At 50.3% G+C, this 15,171-nt stretch overlaps 1 protein-coding gene across 1 annotated transcript in view; it reads right to left on the reverse strand.

Annotated features, from left to right (window-relative positions):
- The window catches only part of ITGA11 (integrin subunit alpha 11), a 127,737-nt gene that overhangs the window by 44,989 nt on the left and 67,577 nt on the right, over window positions 1-15,171 (reverse strand). Inside the window, exons 4-10 of the mRNA XM_029239741.1 lie at window positions 13,526-13,617; window positions 10,680-10,794; window positions 7,987-8,114; window positions 6,706-6,854; window positions 2,033-2,177; window positions 1,492-1,657; window positions 101-171 (exon numbers count right to left, since the gene is read on the reverse strand). Of these exons, the coding sequence (XP_029095574.1) occupies window positions 101-171; window positions 1,492-1,657; window positions 2,033-2,177; window positions 6,706-6,854; window positions 7,987-8,114; window positions 10,680-10,794; window positions 13,526-13,617 (866 nt within the window). The remainder of the gene's footprint in view (window positions 1-100; window positions 172-1,491; window positions 1,658-2,032; window positions 2,178-6,705; window positions 6,855-7,986; window positions 8,115-10,679; window positions 10,795-13,525; window positions 13,618-15,171) is intronic.

The raw sequence follows: 15,171 nt of genomic DNA on the forward strand, positions 1-15,171 counted from the left end.
GAGAAAGGGAGATGAGAGACAGCCCAAGCACGGCGAGATGATGACCCAGAGAGCTGGGAAGAGTGAGAGGGCAGGAGGGCAGCTCTAAACCCATCCTTACCTCCACTATGTGAGAGGAAAAGCCCGTCTGTGACATCTCCAGCCCGAAGGAGGTTTCATTCTTGTTGGTTCCTGAAACAGAGGGACAGAAAGATGTTAGCTCCGCACCTGATTTCTTAGCACCAGACATGCCTGCAGCTCAGTCCCCAGCACCTGTGACCTGGAAGCACTTGCAGGGAGGTGAGAGGGGGCCCCGGGCCTGAACCAGCTCATCCGCCCCAGCAGCAGGCACCTTCCAGGTGGTTGTGTAGGTTTATTATTAGCAGCTCACTCCCTGCTGAAAAGGACTTGAATCGACTTATATTACAGGGCACGCATACTATAGGGATGTCAACGAAGGGGAAAGATCCAGGAAAGTGCACGGAAAGAAATAATCTGCATTGTTGGCAAGAAATGGAATTTCCCACTTTGTTCATTCCTACTGTTCACCAGATTTGGTTCCAGATGCTTCTGGATGGTTCCCAAATATCAAATTGACCCTTAGGAGGAAGACCTGTCACCACCACAGGAATCCCATGCGTGCTGAAAGATCCTCCCTGCACAGGGCCTCCTGATGTGTCATTGGAGCCAATGTTCTCGTCACGCAAGGCGACCATTTCGAGAATAAACTCCCTGATTTGGACGTTTAATTCTAAGGTGATGGTCAAACAGGTTCATACTTTCTATTCCTTTATCATGGGTTATGAGGGCTTTTCTTCTCTTTCCCTGTGTCTGTGGCTCGCCATTTCCAGTGCAGAGCAGACTGCTTGGGCTCTGGGATGCTGCCCTCTATCTCTTTTGAAAATCCTCCCATGTGGTAGAGCCCAATATGGCAAGGGCCCCTCTACAGCAATATATGGTGCAAACGAGACCCACGCAAATCAAAACTGCAGTTTGAATTATTAAGGAGGGAGGCAATCTGAGGAAACCCCGCAAAAAGGTGGGGTGGGAGCAGTGGGACTTGGGGGGCGAGTGTTTCAGGCGGTGGAGCCTGGCTCAGCTGGGCTCGAGTTGCCAGATAAAATACGAGGCGCTCAGTTAAATTCGAATTTCAGACAAACAACTAATGGTTTTTTAGTACGGGTCGGCCACAAATGTTGTATTTTATATTTGCTAAGTCTGGCAATGCTCGTTCAAACCCCAATTCCTTCCTGAGCTGTCGGAGCTCCGGCAAGTCATTTGGTCCCTTCGAGCTGCAGTTTCCTCCACGGTAAAAGGAGGGGCTGTTTGGAAAGTGCACAGCCTCACATCCAGCACAGGAGCGCTCCAGTGTTGGCAGTCATCACAAAGGGAGGACTCCCGCTAAACCCTCCCATCCCGGGGGCGGGGGGGGGGGGAGGCTGGATTTCACTCTGTGGGCTTCACCTGCTGTGAGGCCAGGAGCCTGGACCCCTCTCGAGAAGCAGCGCTCACCTTCCAAGCTGAAGATCCTGTCCCCCAGGGCGTCGACAATGTCCTTCAGGGCCGTCTCATCAGTGACGTTGAAGAAGTGCTTGTCATCGGGGTCACTGGCGATGTATTTGATTTCGTTTAGAAAAGCTTCTGGATTGATCCCCCTGCGGTTGTAGTAGCCCAGGACCTGCCAGGGAACAGGGGCAGGGGCGACAAACCGGGACATGGCACAGACCTCCCCACACACCCATGGCCCCAGACTCGGACCCTGTTCTAAGACAGGGTTCTGGGGCTTGGGAGTGTTTTCTAGTTTTCGGAGGTTTCAGAACCTCCCTGGCAATGGAGAAAAAACACCCCACAGCTGTTGCAGATTAACCTGGGCAGGACGGAAAGGAGATTCTCAACTGCTCTTTAGGAAAAGGTGTAACAAGGAGAGGCCCATCTGAGGGCCTGGATGGCTGGTTCACTGCCCAGAACCGCCCCCCATCCCAGAGTCCCCAAGGGGTTGATGGCGAAGCCTCTAGAGGGTGGGCAGGGGCAGGACAGGCAGGACAGGACTCACGGCCACAGCGTATCTGGTCACGTTGTCCCTCTCGCTTTGCTGGATCACCTCCTCCAGGTCTGGGCTGTCGTGGGACTCCCCATCCGTGATGACAATCATCACCTTCTTGGCCCCTTTCCTTCCACCCTTCTGGAAAGCCTCTGAGCTGGAACCCAAGCACAGGGGGAGGGTCACAGAGGAAGGTGGGGATGGGGCAGGCCTGGCGCTCCTACTGCCTCGAAGCCAGGGCTAAGCCCCTGGGCAACCCTACACGGTGTTGGGACCTCGAACCAAAGAAGAAGCTGGATTGAGATGCCCAGACTACTCATTCGCCAGCTGCTCAAATGCGTCTTAAATCTGCTTGTCTTTAAAGAGTGACTTTGAAAAGCCCCTCTCAAGGCCTGATCTTGCTGTTCTGGGGAAGCAGGGGGATGGGGTGGGTCTGGGAGGGGAGTTCAGGGTCAGGTGGAGACCTTTAGAGGCCCTAATTCCATGGTTCAAAAACCCCAGCCACACATTAGAATCATCTGGGAGTTAAAAAAAAAAAAAAAAAGTGATGCCCAGGCCCCACCTGGACTCATGAAATCAGAATTTCTGGAGTGTGGCCTGGGCACCAGCATTTTTCAAAAGTTCTAATGAACATCGGAGTTGAGAACCACTTCCCTCAGTTCTGAAAAGGTGACGTGCCAGAGCAACTCAACAGCTAAACCATGCCGTTCCATAAAACGTGTGTGATGAAGCCTGACAAAGTTCCGATGTTTCCCAGGAGAACCACTTTGATTCTACTTTGGGGACTATTAAATATAAAATTCCATGACAAATAATTCTCTTTCTTGCTTTTACTTTTGTTTTCAGTGGCCGGAGCAGGTGCTTGGCCTGCCTGCCGGGCAGTCCAACCAGGAGCCGGGGGGCTGGCGCTCTACGGACTCTTGGAGCTGGTGACCCATCTACGAAGCAGGAAAAATTGGCTCCTGAACCATCACTGGCTCTTGGTGCCTGTGTGAGGCCAACTCTCCTTCAGACCATGAGGTTCTGAAGTTTTCAATAAGGACCTAAAAATAAATGTTACCCTTAGACTCTGCAGTGAGTCCTCAAGGGTCTGACCCACAGGTTCAAGCACCATGATGTCAGGTTAAATCCCATCACCCTAAGGCTTTGGTTACCAGGGGTATCTTTTGTTACACAGCAAGCCGATGAGCTGGTGTGCGTGATTTAGATGTTAAGGAATTCACAAAACTTGGAATAAACTAGTTCAGAGCATCTTCAAGCTACCAGTTAAGAGAAACAGACCATCTGCCATTCTCTTAGCAATTCTATGATATTCTGGATATGCTGGCTTTAAAAACTCCTCTAATTTTAGTGTGAGGCGTGGACTGAAGGGGGGCAGAGGCACACTTGACATGACAAAATACAGAGAATATTTTGGGCTTAAGCCTGACTCAGTGGAGGGAGAATGCTGCTAGTCCTTCAAAGCACGCTCGAGATGCTTCCGTGACTTCATTGGAGGGTCAGGTCCAGGAACAAAACTCCAGAAGAAAAAATATGGCAGGGGAAAAACAGGCTTTATTACATATGGAGCCAAGGAAATTTCAGGATCATATTTCCGTAGAGTGGAGTGGGGTGAATATCTGCAAGAATCTGTAATAGCACAAATATTGGCATGAATCTCGGATTTAAAATTGTGAATCTGTATTGTGTAAAAGACTTGGATTTGTTGCTTTGTAAATCAGACTATAACTTCCTGGAATGCAGTGAAAGCTTTACACTCACGACAGTTTCCATGAACCTGGAAGCCAATGTGACCCCGTGGAGAAAGGTCATATCACGTCTCCTTTCTGCTCAAAACCTGTCCTGGCTCCCATTTCTCCCAGGTCCTGATAATGGCCCGCGAAACCCCTGGTAATCCCTCTGAGCCCCTCCTCCTGCTGGAATCTTCACTGATCCTGGAACCACCAGGCATGCTCCTGTTTTAGGGCCTTTATCTGAGCTGCTCCCTCTTCTGGAACCTCCCCTGCCAGGCACCTGCTTGGCCAACTTCCTCACCTCCTTTAAGTCTCCACTCAAATGTCAGCTCTTGGTGAAGCCTTCCCTGACTACTTGATTAAATACCTGCCCTCCCCAACCTGCCTGACTGCATTTACCAGACTCTATTTTTCTCCCATAGCTTGTATCTCCCTCTAGCATACTAGCTATTTATTTGTTTTTTGTTTTTTTGCTTATTGTCTGCCTCACCCTCTAGAATATCAGCTTCACAAGAGCAGGATATTTATCTGCTTTGTTCACTGATCTATCCCAAGTGTCTAAAACAGTGTGAGGCACATAGTAGATGCTCAATAAAAAGTGTTGAGTGAATGAAGGTGGCATTGCAGCGCTGTCCTGCCCCCTCCCCTCAAAGCCACACATGGCTGCCAGACTCACCTTCACGCACACATTTGATGATGACATTCAAGAACCTTCAGGGGCCAATCATGCTTGTTTTAGCTACAACGTTATAACTCTCACAATCTGACTCCAAACCATCTTTGCAGCTGCAGGGCTTACCACTCCCCAACACGAACCATGCTCAGAGCAAGGCTCTGAATGTAAACGTTCCTCAGCTTTCCCTCTCCTCTGCTGTTATTGGGGCAGAATGTCTTCTGTGGAATGTCTTCTCTCCACCTCTCCCTGCTGTAATCCTGGGGTCTGTCAGGTATCCCCCATCTTGGCCGTCCTCTCTGATCCCTCCCTCGGAGCCCTCCTCTCTCATCCTCACTGAGTTAGGGTGACGCTTACCAGAGCTCCCCTATTAAACCAGGGGTCAAGGGTTACCCTCTTTATAACCCCTCAAGTCCATGGCCTGGATCTTTGTACTTTAGTAGGTACACAGAAAAAAATGCATTATGAATAGCTGAGTGAGGAGAGAAAACCTTTTACCTTAAAAGCACCAGCTGTAATTTGGGACCCAGACTTGGCCGGGAAGATCAGATTTCAAAGTTCACTTGAGGTGTAGATCGCACACCCCGGCAGTGCTCGTGAGTCATGACGGTTCAAACTACTAGGTGAGTCACACACACTTGACCTGGGGGAGATGGGCTGCAAAATGAGATGGAAGCAGTGTGCTCCATCCCGGTGGGAATCAGTTAGCTTCTCACTGATAGCTCAGTGGGCGTGGGCTTCCTCCGTTCCCCTGGCCACTTCACAAGAGCTTGCTTGGGGTCTCAGGGACTCACCCCCATGAGGGCCCATTTCTCATGAGAGTGAGTAAGAGCCATCTTTACACAGAGGGATGCTCATTTAGGAAAAATGCTTGAGCAGGTTTTATCAGTGAACAGAAATACACTGGTGGAGCAGTAACTTAATCATAAAGAGTAGTGAAGTTGGGTGACTTTCCTGGTAGTGCAGTGGTTAAGACTCTGCGCTTCCAATGCAGGGGGCCCGGGTTCGATCCCTGGTCAGGAAACTAGATCCCACATGCGTGCCGCAACTAAGAGTTCTCATGCCAGAACTAAGAAGCCCATGAGCCACAACTAAGGAGCCTGCCTGCCACAACTAAGACCTGGTGCAACCAAATAAATAAATATTTTAAAAAAAAGAGTTAATCTTTTGACCACATGAAATCATGTTACTAATAAATAGCTTTCACATTGTAGCATTCTGCTAAATGCTACATTCGACTAACCCTACGTGAGGTGGGATTATAAGGTAATGGGACGGTGGTCTCAATGAACATAGCAGAGCTCATATTCGTAGGTGTAAAATTTATACATTTAAAATATAAATGTCTTGGACATAGTTATCGTAGGAGTTTAGGCCACAGCTGGAAAGATCTGGGGGAATTGACTTTAAAAATCATTCACTGATTCCAGTGGGGGTGAGTACAGTGTTCTGAGCCATGGCAGAGTTACTGGAATAAGCATGTAGCGGCCTGTCTGGATGACTAGAGATAGCATTCATTATTATTGTGAGTTCTGCTGTGATGTTTAAGGGAACAGCCTCATTGCTCTACAATCTCAGATGTTAGATTTAACTACGTTCTTTGATTCTACTGACGACCAACACCCCACAAGAAGATTCTGCCCTCATACAACCCACGCACTTTTCATAGGGTCTCTGTGGCAGAACATATTTCCTGAAGCTGACTGGAAATCCCAGCCCCAAAATGCTCTTCTGTAATGTGACCTTGCCATTCCTCCATCAAGAGGGGAAACTAAATTCTCTTCCCCTTGAACCTGGGCTGGCTTCCATGACTTGCTCAATCAGAAGACTAGAGCAGAAGTTATATTCTGGGGCTTCTGCAGCTAGGTCACAGGCAGTCTCAGAGTTCCTGTGTGGATCTCCTGGAAAACTCACTCTTGGGATGCTTCCTCTCAAAGCCTGGCTGCCACATGGTGAGAGAGCCAAGCCACATGACTACGTGTGGGTGCTCAGATCACCAGCCTCAGCTGAGCTCCCAGCCAACATCCACTGTCAGCCACATGGGTGTGCCATGCTGGATGTCCAGCCCAGTCGAAAATTCAGATGACAACAGCCCCAGCTGACACCAGCCTTCAACCACACGAGAGAACCCAAGGGAGAACTGATCAGCTGAGCCCAGCCAATGCCCAGAACTTTGAGGGATTAATTATTGTCTCTCCAGATACTAGATTTTGTGGGGCAGCAAAAGATAACTCTAACAGTATCTGAGATGTAGAAAATTAATTAATTTTTTTTTTTACCGAGCAAATTCAATGCCAAATGCCGTCCGGGTCTCTGTTCCTCCTCTCTGTTCAATGTGACTGGCAGCTTCCACCACATCTTTTACAGACCTGTAGTCATTGAGGTGAAATTCATGTACCACGTCTTCTCCGTACTGAACGACTCCAACCTGCAAGTTAGAGGAGAGGGAAACAGGACATCTTGACCCCTGAAGGCTGGCCCTTTGGTGATGAGGTTTCCTGGAGTCATCTCTCTGGGACGGTTCAGGAGTGAGGAGGGCTGGGGACCTTCCCAAGGGAGAGGAACTGAGCAGAAGGGAAGCAGGTTCTGCACAGTTCCAGGAATGAATGGCTGGCTTGGTGAGGCAGGTGGGAGGTGCATATTGAGAGAGAAGACTGTGATTTAAAGAAAGGCCCAGCAGATTGAGTTTCTTACTTAAAAAGACAAAAGTGAAGCACAGAATTGAAGTCTAAAATCTTAGGAGCAGTGTGGGTGGAGGGCCATGGCATTGTTCACCAAACTCTGGAACTAAGGTTCTTTCAAATTTGGAAGAGAAGTTTGAAATATTAATAAGACTCAAATATTAATAGCCTCGAAATAAAAACCTTAAAGAATAAGCAAAAACCTACCTATAGTAGGACTAGAATGAAAAAATGTCACTGTCGGATGGGCCCACAGAGTTTATTTGGTACAAGTGCATTTCCAATGCTGGACTTTCATCCACCGTACCCTAAAAGATGATCTCCCAGTGGTGGGGAACTCATTACTTCATGAGAAAGCCCACTCCCCTTTTAACGGCTCTAATTGTTACAAAATAATTTCTTAGATTGACCTGAAATCTGCCGCCTTGTCAGTTCTAGTCATTGGTCCTCCTTTGGCCTGCCAAAACAATACGGAATAAATCTACCCCCTCGTTAGCCAGGCAGCATTTCAAATACATGCCGGCAGCTCTGACCTCTTCCCCTGTCTCTTCTCCAAGATCAAAGTGTCTAATTCTCCCCTGTGCCTCACCCAGCAGGGTGCTAGTGTCTTCTCACTCTCTGGCTGATCAAAGTTTTTGTTAATATGTGGTGTCTATCCCAGAGGACAGTGTTTGACCCACTCGGTGATGCCTCCCCTACACCGTCCCCTGATGTGCCCAGCAGAGATGGGTGTCCTGGGCTGCAGGGCCCTGAGGCTGGCCCTTTCACCTACACCTTTCTAGCGCATGTACAGATGCTCCCCCCCACCCCAAGGCAGCATCTGCCATGGGTTTCTGGGGGGGCTTATTTGGAGGAGGAAGGAGTCCCAACCACACTCACCTGGATTTGCCCAGGGCCGATGTAAAACTTCTTCAGGATGTTGATGAGGAAGTGCTGAACCTCCACCCAGGGGTAGATGCTGTTTGAACCATCCAGGACAATGATGATGTCCATGTAGGTCTGGCACCCTGGGAAGTGGGAACATGGTCACAGCTACCCAGGGAGCCAGTGTCTGCAAATCTCTGATCCCCTGGATGATTGTCCAGGGAAGCCTGGCCTGGGAGCTGTCCTCGGGCTGAACATTTATTTGGGCAATGTGAGGAGCCCAGGAATTCCTGGCTCTGCCCCACCGTTCTGCACTGGCTGTCTGAACAAAGCATGAATGGAGCCCTACTGCCTCTGCTCCTCAACGGGGACTGACCGCCGTTAGCTGGCCAGTGTTTGGTAGGCAGCCAACAGTGCCCAAATCAGTACCTCATTATTGTTTATTTTACTGTAATGGGTAGGCTGGCATTACCACTTTCAGCCCAAATGAATGGGTTTCACTTCTTAGGAGGGAGGCACGGTGTAATAGCTAGGAATGTGGATTCTGGCGTCAGACTGTTTGACCCCCGGCTTTGACCCTGGGCAAGTTACTTAACATCCTGGCATTGGTTTTCTCTTCTGTAAAAGAGGCATAATGATAGTAGAGGATTGCCACGAGGAATTAACAAGGTGATGCTTCTAGGGTTGAGCACAAGTAAATGCTCAAGAATCTTAGCTTATCCTCTTTTTATTATTTTTTTTAACCAAACCACTTTGTTAATGTAACAGTGACATTATCAGGTCATTATATTGCTGCTCTGAGCCTGAAGGTTTCTCTATATTCTTGTAATATTCATACCAAATTAAAATGAATAATAGAAAGCAACAAAGAAAACATGAAACATTGGTAACCTAACAAATTAAAAAATTTCTCTTTACATGTAAGTAATTTATTTCTGTTTGTGAAACAGCAGGACTTACCTTGAATAAGAGATGATACAATCTGATACGATATACACTATACTGTACCACATTGAAATATTGGGCATCTGCTTATTTTTACTGGAAAATTTCACACTGTTTTCAAATCTACTTTACAGCAATACAGCAGGGGCCTTTGTGAGTTAACCATTCCAGTAACTCCTGCATCGGGAAGGTGCAGTATGTTGATGTCAGAGCTCACCAGGAGGGGAAGGTGGTGGCTTTGAGCCTAGGCGCTTGGCACAGGTTCTGTGTCTGGGAGAGCACTTTAGAAGCGTTTGGATGCTCAGAACCACCTCCGCTGTAGGAGAAGCTGTGTGTACACTCTGGTCTCGTCTGCACACGCCGCACACAGCATGTGATGGCCCTACACCTCCAGGCTAACGGTGCCTGATAGCTTTGTCCTTCTCCAGTGTGCTTTCGCCCCACACCTGTGGACCGAGCACCCACCATGTGCTGGAGCGCCATGTGCTGGAGCGCAGTGTGGTGCCGGCAGCCACAAGGACACGAGACAGTAACTCCTTGATTAGGAGGGGTTTCTAATCTACTGGTAGAGGCCAGGTTTCTTTTATTTTAAAGCCAATTTTATTAGAACGCATTTATTATGACTGATTTCTTTCTTACGATTTCAAATTTTTCATTTTAAGACACATTGGGAAGAACGTCTGTGGTTGCTAAACATGGCAGAACACGCCTTTGAAACACACGCACGTGCGCGCATACACATGCCCTGCGGCTGATCCTAAACCTACTGAATTAGATCCTCCGTGGTGTTGGCAGGGGATGGCGGGGGGGTGCCCTGGGATCTGGATCTGCTGAGTTCCCAGGGCATGGCTGCTGGTCAGCGGGGTGAGGAGGTCTCCGCCACAGGAGATTCTGGGAGGCTGAGATGGTCACACCTTGGCCCAGAGGAAAGAACCTCTCTAGGGGGTGACACGCCTCCCGTGACTGGGCCTCCTCCCAGCCCCGGCACTGCCTCTGCCTCTCCCGCTGTCGTTTTGTAAGAATAGAATCGACTCCTCCTCGTGGCCCCTAAGGGGACCATTTTCCAGCCCCTGCGGGACTGACCTTCCTCCTCCCTCCGCACGAGCACCACCTTCCCATCTCCGACTGGGCCCTGGTGCTTGGAGGGGGGCTGACTCTAGCCAGAAGTGCTAACCCCTCACCCTCAATAAAACCCTCAATAAATCCCTCACCCTCAAAACACCTTGGGTGTTGGTGGTTAGCCCACAGGGAATAGTGAGGCAGGTGGGGACAGACTGGGAGGTTTTGTGTTCCATGAGGCTCTGGGAGAGCTGGGCAGTGCTTCCTCATGCCCAGGAACACTGATTAGATGGGACTATCACCAGGGGTAGTTCTGTCCTCCTTGGCCCTCCACCTACAGGGCAGCTGCATCCCATAACATCAGAGGGCACCATGAACACTATAGTCTAAGTGAACGATGTCCCCAGACTTCGGCAGTACGCAGCTTGCCTGATGTACATGGTGGGCCAGGAATCTCTTCCTCGCTCAGGGTGGGTTTGCAGTGAGCCTCTCTGGCTGCCAGGATGGTCTTCATAACCTTAGTTCATTTGCCCCGCGAGGGCGGGCCAAGATTATTACCCCACAGGTTACCCAGAGAGCCGGAGCAGGGTGGGGCTAGAGTCCAAGTTCTGCTTTGTAGCCATGGGATAGTGGTGACCAGAGCTCGGAGCCTCCCATGGACTGTTGGTCGCTCAGCCCAAGTCTGCAGATTTGAAGCCACTTACTTTGGAGAGCTGGGGCCACAGTCTTGGAGAACCTGAAGTTGGAGTTGACTCGTGAACACATCCCTGTGGTGTAGTAGGAACTCCCACACTCATGAGACCAGAGGGGGCTGCAAGCCTGTGAAGCACAGCATGGACCCTCCAATCAGAGGGGGGCCTCAGGGAGGGTCTGGGCCCAATAGCCTTCGGCCCAGTCCCAACCTCCAAGACCCAAGACAGAATCCTCCATCTGAGTGCTGTTATCCTTAGGATTTAGAGGGTCTTCTTTGAGTCTAACTGAAATCTCTCTTGCTGTAACATGTACTAGTTCCCTTGGTTTCAGGTGAAATGGAGAAAAATTAACCTTAGAGTCCTCCTTTGTTGTCTTTTCAAGGGTCCCATTCTCCACCCCACCATCAGGTTGTGACTCTCCTTCCCCCTGCCCACCACACAGGATGCGGGAAAGCATTGTCATCCATGGGAGTGGACCCTTCAAGGGTCTTTCTGAAGAGGTCGCCTGAAGGTCATTTCTGGGCAGACTTCCAGGACAGGGTACCCAAAACATGCCCATGGCTCTTACTAAGGAAAGGAAAAAGAATGTCTCTGCTCTTTCTCTGAAATTTGCTACCAAAAACATTGATGTCAGCCCCTCATTTACAGACTGAGTGATGAGTCCCTCTCAGAGTCAGGGTCATTAAAAATGAAAGCCCAGGGCTTCCCTGGTGGCACAATGGTTGAGAGTCTGCCTGCCGATGCAGGGGACATGGGTTCGTGCCCCGGTCCGGGAAGATCCCACATGCCACGGAGCGGCTGCGCCCGTGAGCCATGGCCGCTGAGCCTGCGCGTCCGGAGCCTGTGCTCCGCAACGGGAGAGGCCACAACAGTGAGAGGCCCGCGTACCGCAAAAAAAAAAAAAAAAAAAAGAAAGCCCAGCTTCTGCCTCCATTTTTGTCCTTCTGCTGGAAAACTCAGGACTAAATTTTGTGCTCTAATTTCCCTTGGTTTGGAAGAATAATTATTCCACTTCCAATCCCTTTCTTTAATTAGCTTTCTCTTTTTAAACTCAGATTTTAAAGGTTTTGTATTATCTGTGTCCTTTGTTGAAGCTCTGGTAAATTATTTTTGGAAGTGGGGGAGAATGAATAATGGGAGAGTAGGTAATGGATAATGGCTGGAGGGCTAGAAGGATGATGGATGGATGGATGGATGGATGGATGATGGATAGATGAAGGATGATGGATGGATGTGGGAGGGGATGGGTGCAAGGATGGATGATTAGATGGGAGGATGAGGGGGTGGACTGACATGTAGACAGATGGGTGGATGAATGAATGGATGGATGGATAGATGAATAGAGGGAAGGACATTTGGTTGGGGGATGGGCTGATGAGTGAATGGATGAGTGAATGAGTTAACAAAAGTTGCTATTTATAAACTAGGGTCTTAACCTACCCACAGAGGCCCCAGGGGTTGTATCACACCATCCCTCTTGGACCTTCATCCCACCTTATGAAGTAGGTGAAATCAAGTTAGTAGGCATATGACAAGGAGCCTCAGAGGGAGAATAGGGTCAGACCAAAGCCCCTGACAAGTATGCGTGGACAGGGCCAGGGGTCCTGTTGCCTTCGGTTGGGGATGATGAGGGCTGTGGGCCAACCATACATCGAGGCACCTCAGGACTTTCCCTGGCAGAGCCACTATGCTCTTGTCAAGTCTCTGAGCATCCCAGTCATCTCACTGCCCTGACGTCTGATGCTTCACACCCAAGATGTCTCACGTGTCAACAGAAATGAACTGATGGGTGAGAACAGAGAGTGACACAAGCCCTCCCATCTTAAAATGAGCAGTGCATTTTACTGGGCTTTCTGGGTAATTTTTCTCGGAAATCTTCTTGCAGCTACTCTAGGGACTATCAGTCCCAGCCTCACCCACATTCGTGGTGGTTCACCCGAACGTGATGGCAAGGGGCAGGCAGTGCCAATCCGTCACGCCACCCGTACTCTCCCACTGTGTGCAAAGCTAGCATATGCTCGCCTGGGCGGGGTGCAGAGATCTCCCAGCACAGCCCGCTGCTGCCTTTCTGTCCCAACATCATGTTCACATTACTCATTTGCTTATCGTCTCTCCCCCAGCCAGAATGTAAGCTCCAGGAGGGCAGGAGCTCTGCTGACTGCTGAATCCCCAGTGCTTGGCATCAGGCTCCGTTCATTGTAAGTGCTCAAAAAATAGTTTAAATCAATGAATGTCTCTACCACCTCAGCCCAAGTACCCCCTCCTCCTTCTTCCTTGCTAAGACTAGCCTCTTCTTTAAAAACAAAACAGAAACCTCCTCTGGGAAGCTTTCCCATCTGATCCTATGCAGTCCAGGTGGCCCATCCCTCTGTATCCTTCCCTCCGCTGTAGTAAATCTGAGTTCACTCATTTACGGCTTCCCCTCAAAGTCTTCTCAGGGTGTGTGGTGTGTCCTGTTTCTTTCATCAATTCTGGAGCAGAGATTCAGCCTCTGCCTTGCAAATTGGGCTCCCCAAAGGAAAGGACAGACGCCCCTACCACTGGACTGTTGAATATCTTTATTTATTCTTATTCCTTTGCAGGCTATCTGCTTTGCACTCCCCCCAGCCCCAAAGGGAAGGTACACGAAAGTGCTCAATGCTTTTTCCTGCCTGAATTGTACCCCCTGAAGTTTAGGGTGCAGCAGGCAGAATGGCACAGGCAGGAAGCCAGAGGAGGGGCTGCTCCCAGAGCGCACGCGGACAGGCAGCCCTGTGGGTGGCCATGCTCAGCCACCACACGCCCCTCGCGGCCCCAAGCAGAGGGCCTGTGGGGCAGGAAGGGCTTGGAGGGAGGGAGGGTGGGTGGGTGGCTCTTACCAGGAAGCTGTTGTCCTTGGGGTTGGTGGCCAGGCTCAGGCCGAGACGCATGTTGTCTTTCCTCTCGGACACGTTGGATAGGGTGACCCTTCCTGGGGTGGGAGGGAGAAACTCAGCCTGCAGCCCCTTCTGCCTGTCCTCTGCCCGGACTCTGCTGCTGCCGCTGGCCACCAGAGGGGCCCGAGGTCGAGTCGGTGCCAGGCAGGGTCCTCCCCCATTCTCCCTGCCCCTCTGGATGCCTCACTCGCCTGCAGGTCAGGGCAGCCTTTCACAGTTTACTAAGGCCTTGCCCAGATATGGTCTAATTACCTCCTCTCAACTCTCTGTGAGATGAGGACTGCGAGTCTCAGAGAAGTCACGCAAACTGCCCAAAGTCACACAGGAAGCAGATGGCAGAACCTTCCATCTCCTCGTCTAGAGCTTTCCCTCCCCCAGCCATCCCCCTGTGCCCCACCCCACACAAACCAGGGCTCCCCCGAGGCTGGTTCCTCTATACAGTGCCTCCTCCATGTTTTCCTTTAAGGCAACCTGCCATCAAACGTAGCAGTCCCCTGCCCAACTCTCTCAGGGTCCGGTTCTCCGCTCAGCTGATAAACTGACACACGATAGCTGATTCTTTCTCACAGGGAGCTAATCGCCAACTTGACAAGAGCCTTCTAGAAGCACAAGGTCTTGCCCAAGAATGCCATTGTGTGGCCTGTCCCCAGAGGAGTATTCAGGGGCAGGATTATCAGCCAACTGGGTGGAGGGAGAGGGTTGTGGAGATTAAATTTACTAAGCAGATTATACTGGGGAAGGTTTTACTAGATCATTCTGTCAGGCCACTGAAAGGAAAGAAATGAGCTTGAATTCCCCAGAAGAGTGTGTGTGTGTGTGTGTGTGTGTGTGTGTGTATGTGTGTGTGTGTGGCGTATGCGTGCGCACACATGTGCAGACACTTGCCGGGGAGAGTTTAGGGGGAAATGAGTTGGGTATTTTGTTAAGCCAGGGCGAGCAGTCCTTATCTGCTGTGCGCAGGATCTAGATGTGTCCTCTGTTTCAGGGGAGGGGAGTGATCTCTAAGGGCTCAGGAGCATTTAGCTTTGTTGGCGATTGGAAGTGTGAAGAGTTGGCCGACCCTCTGGGGCCCAGGCCAGCAAGACCTGGGGCCGGGCATGGGCAGAGGCCAGAAATCCAGACCCCCGACTGTACTGTGGGCTAGGGTGGGGCGGCTGTGTTTGTTGTTTGTTGTCCCTTGGTTTCCTTCAGTTTGTAGTAAGGTTCCTTTTGACATCCAGCCTCTCTTGGCTGTTCCACGAGTGCCTGGGATTGTTTTCTGTTTTGTCTGTCCAAACCAACCGGAGAGAAAATAATAGTAATAACCCTGGTGCTTTTACGGTGCCTTATCATTTACAAAGTGCTGCGCCCACCTGCCCTCCCAGGACCCCCCTTGGTCCTGGGAGGCCCAGGGGTCACCATTTTCATTTTACAGAGGAGAGAGTCAAGGCGCACAGAGGGTTAGTGACTTCTATAAGGTCGATCACTGATAAATGATAGCGTGGGGACTTGGACCCAGCAGAGCCAACGTTACATCCCGACTTTCCCCATCTGACAGCAGGGCCGTGGCTGCAGAGGGATGTGGTGAGAAGTCTGGAGAGGAAGCTCCA

This window comes from Monodon monoceros, unplaced genomic scaffold (genome assembly GCF_005190385.1).
Source record: "Monodon monoceros isolate NGI ecotype Baffin Bay Population unplaced genomic scaffold, NGI_Narwhal_1 Super_Scaffold_21, whole genome shotgun sequence".
NCBI classification, from domain to species: domain Eukaryota; kingdom Metazoa; phylum Chordata; class Mammalia; order Artiodactyla; family Monodontidae; genus Monodon; species Monodon monoceros.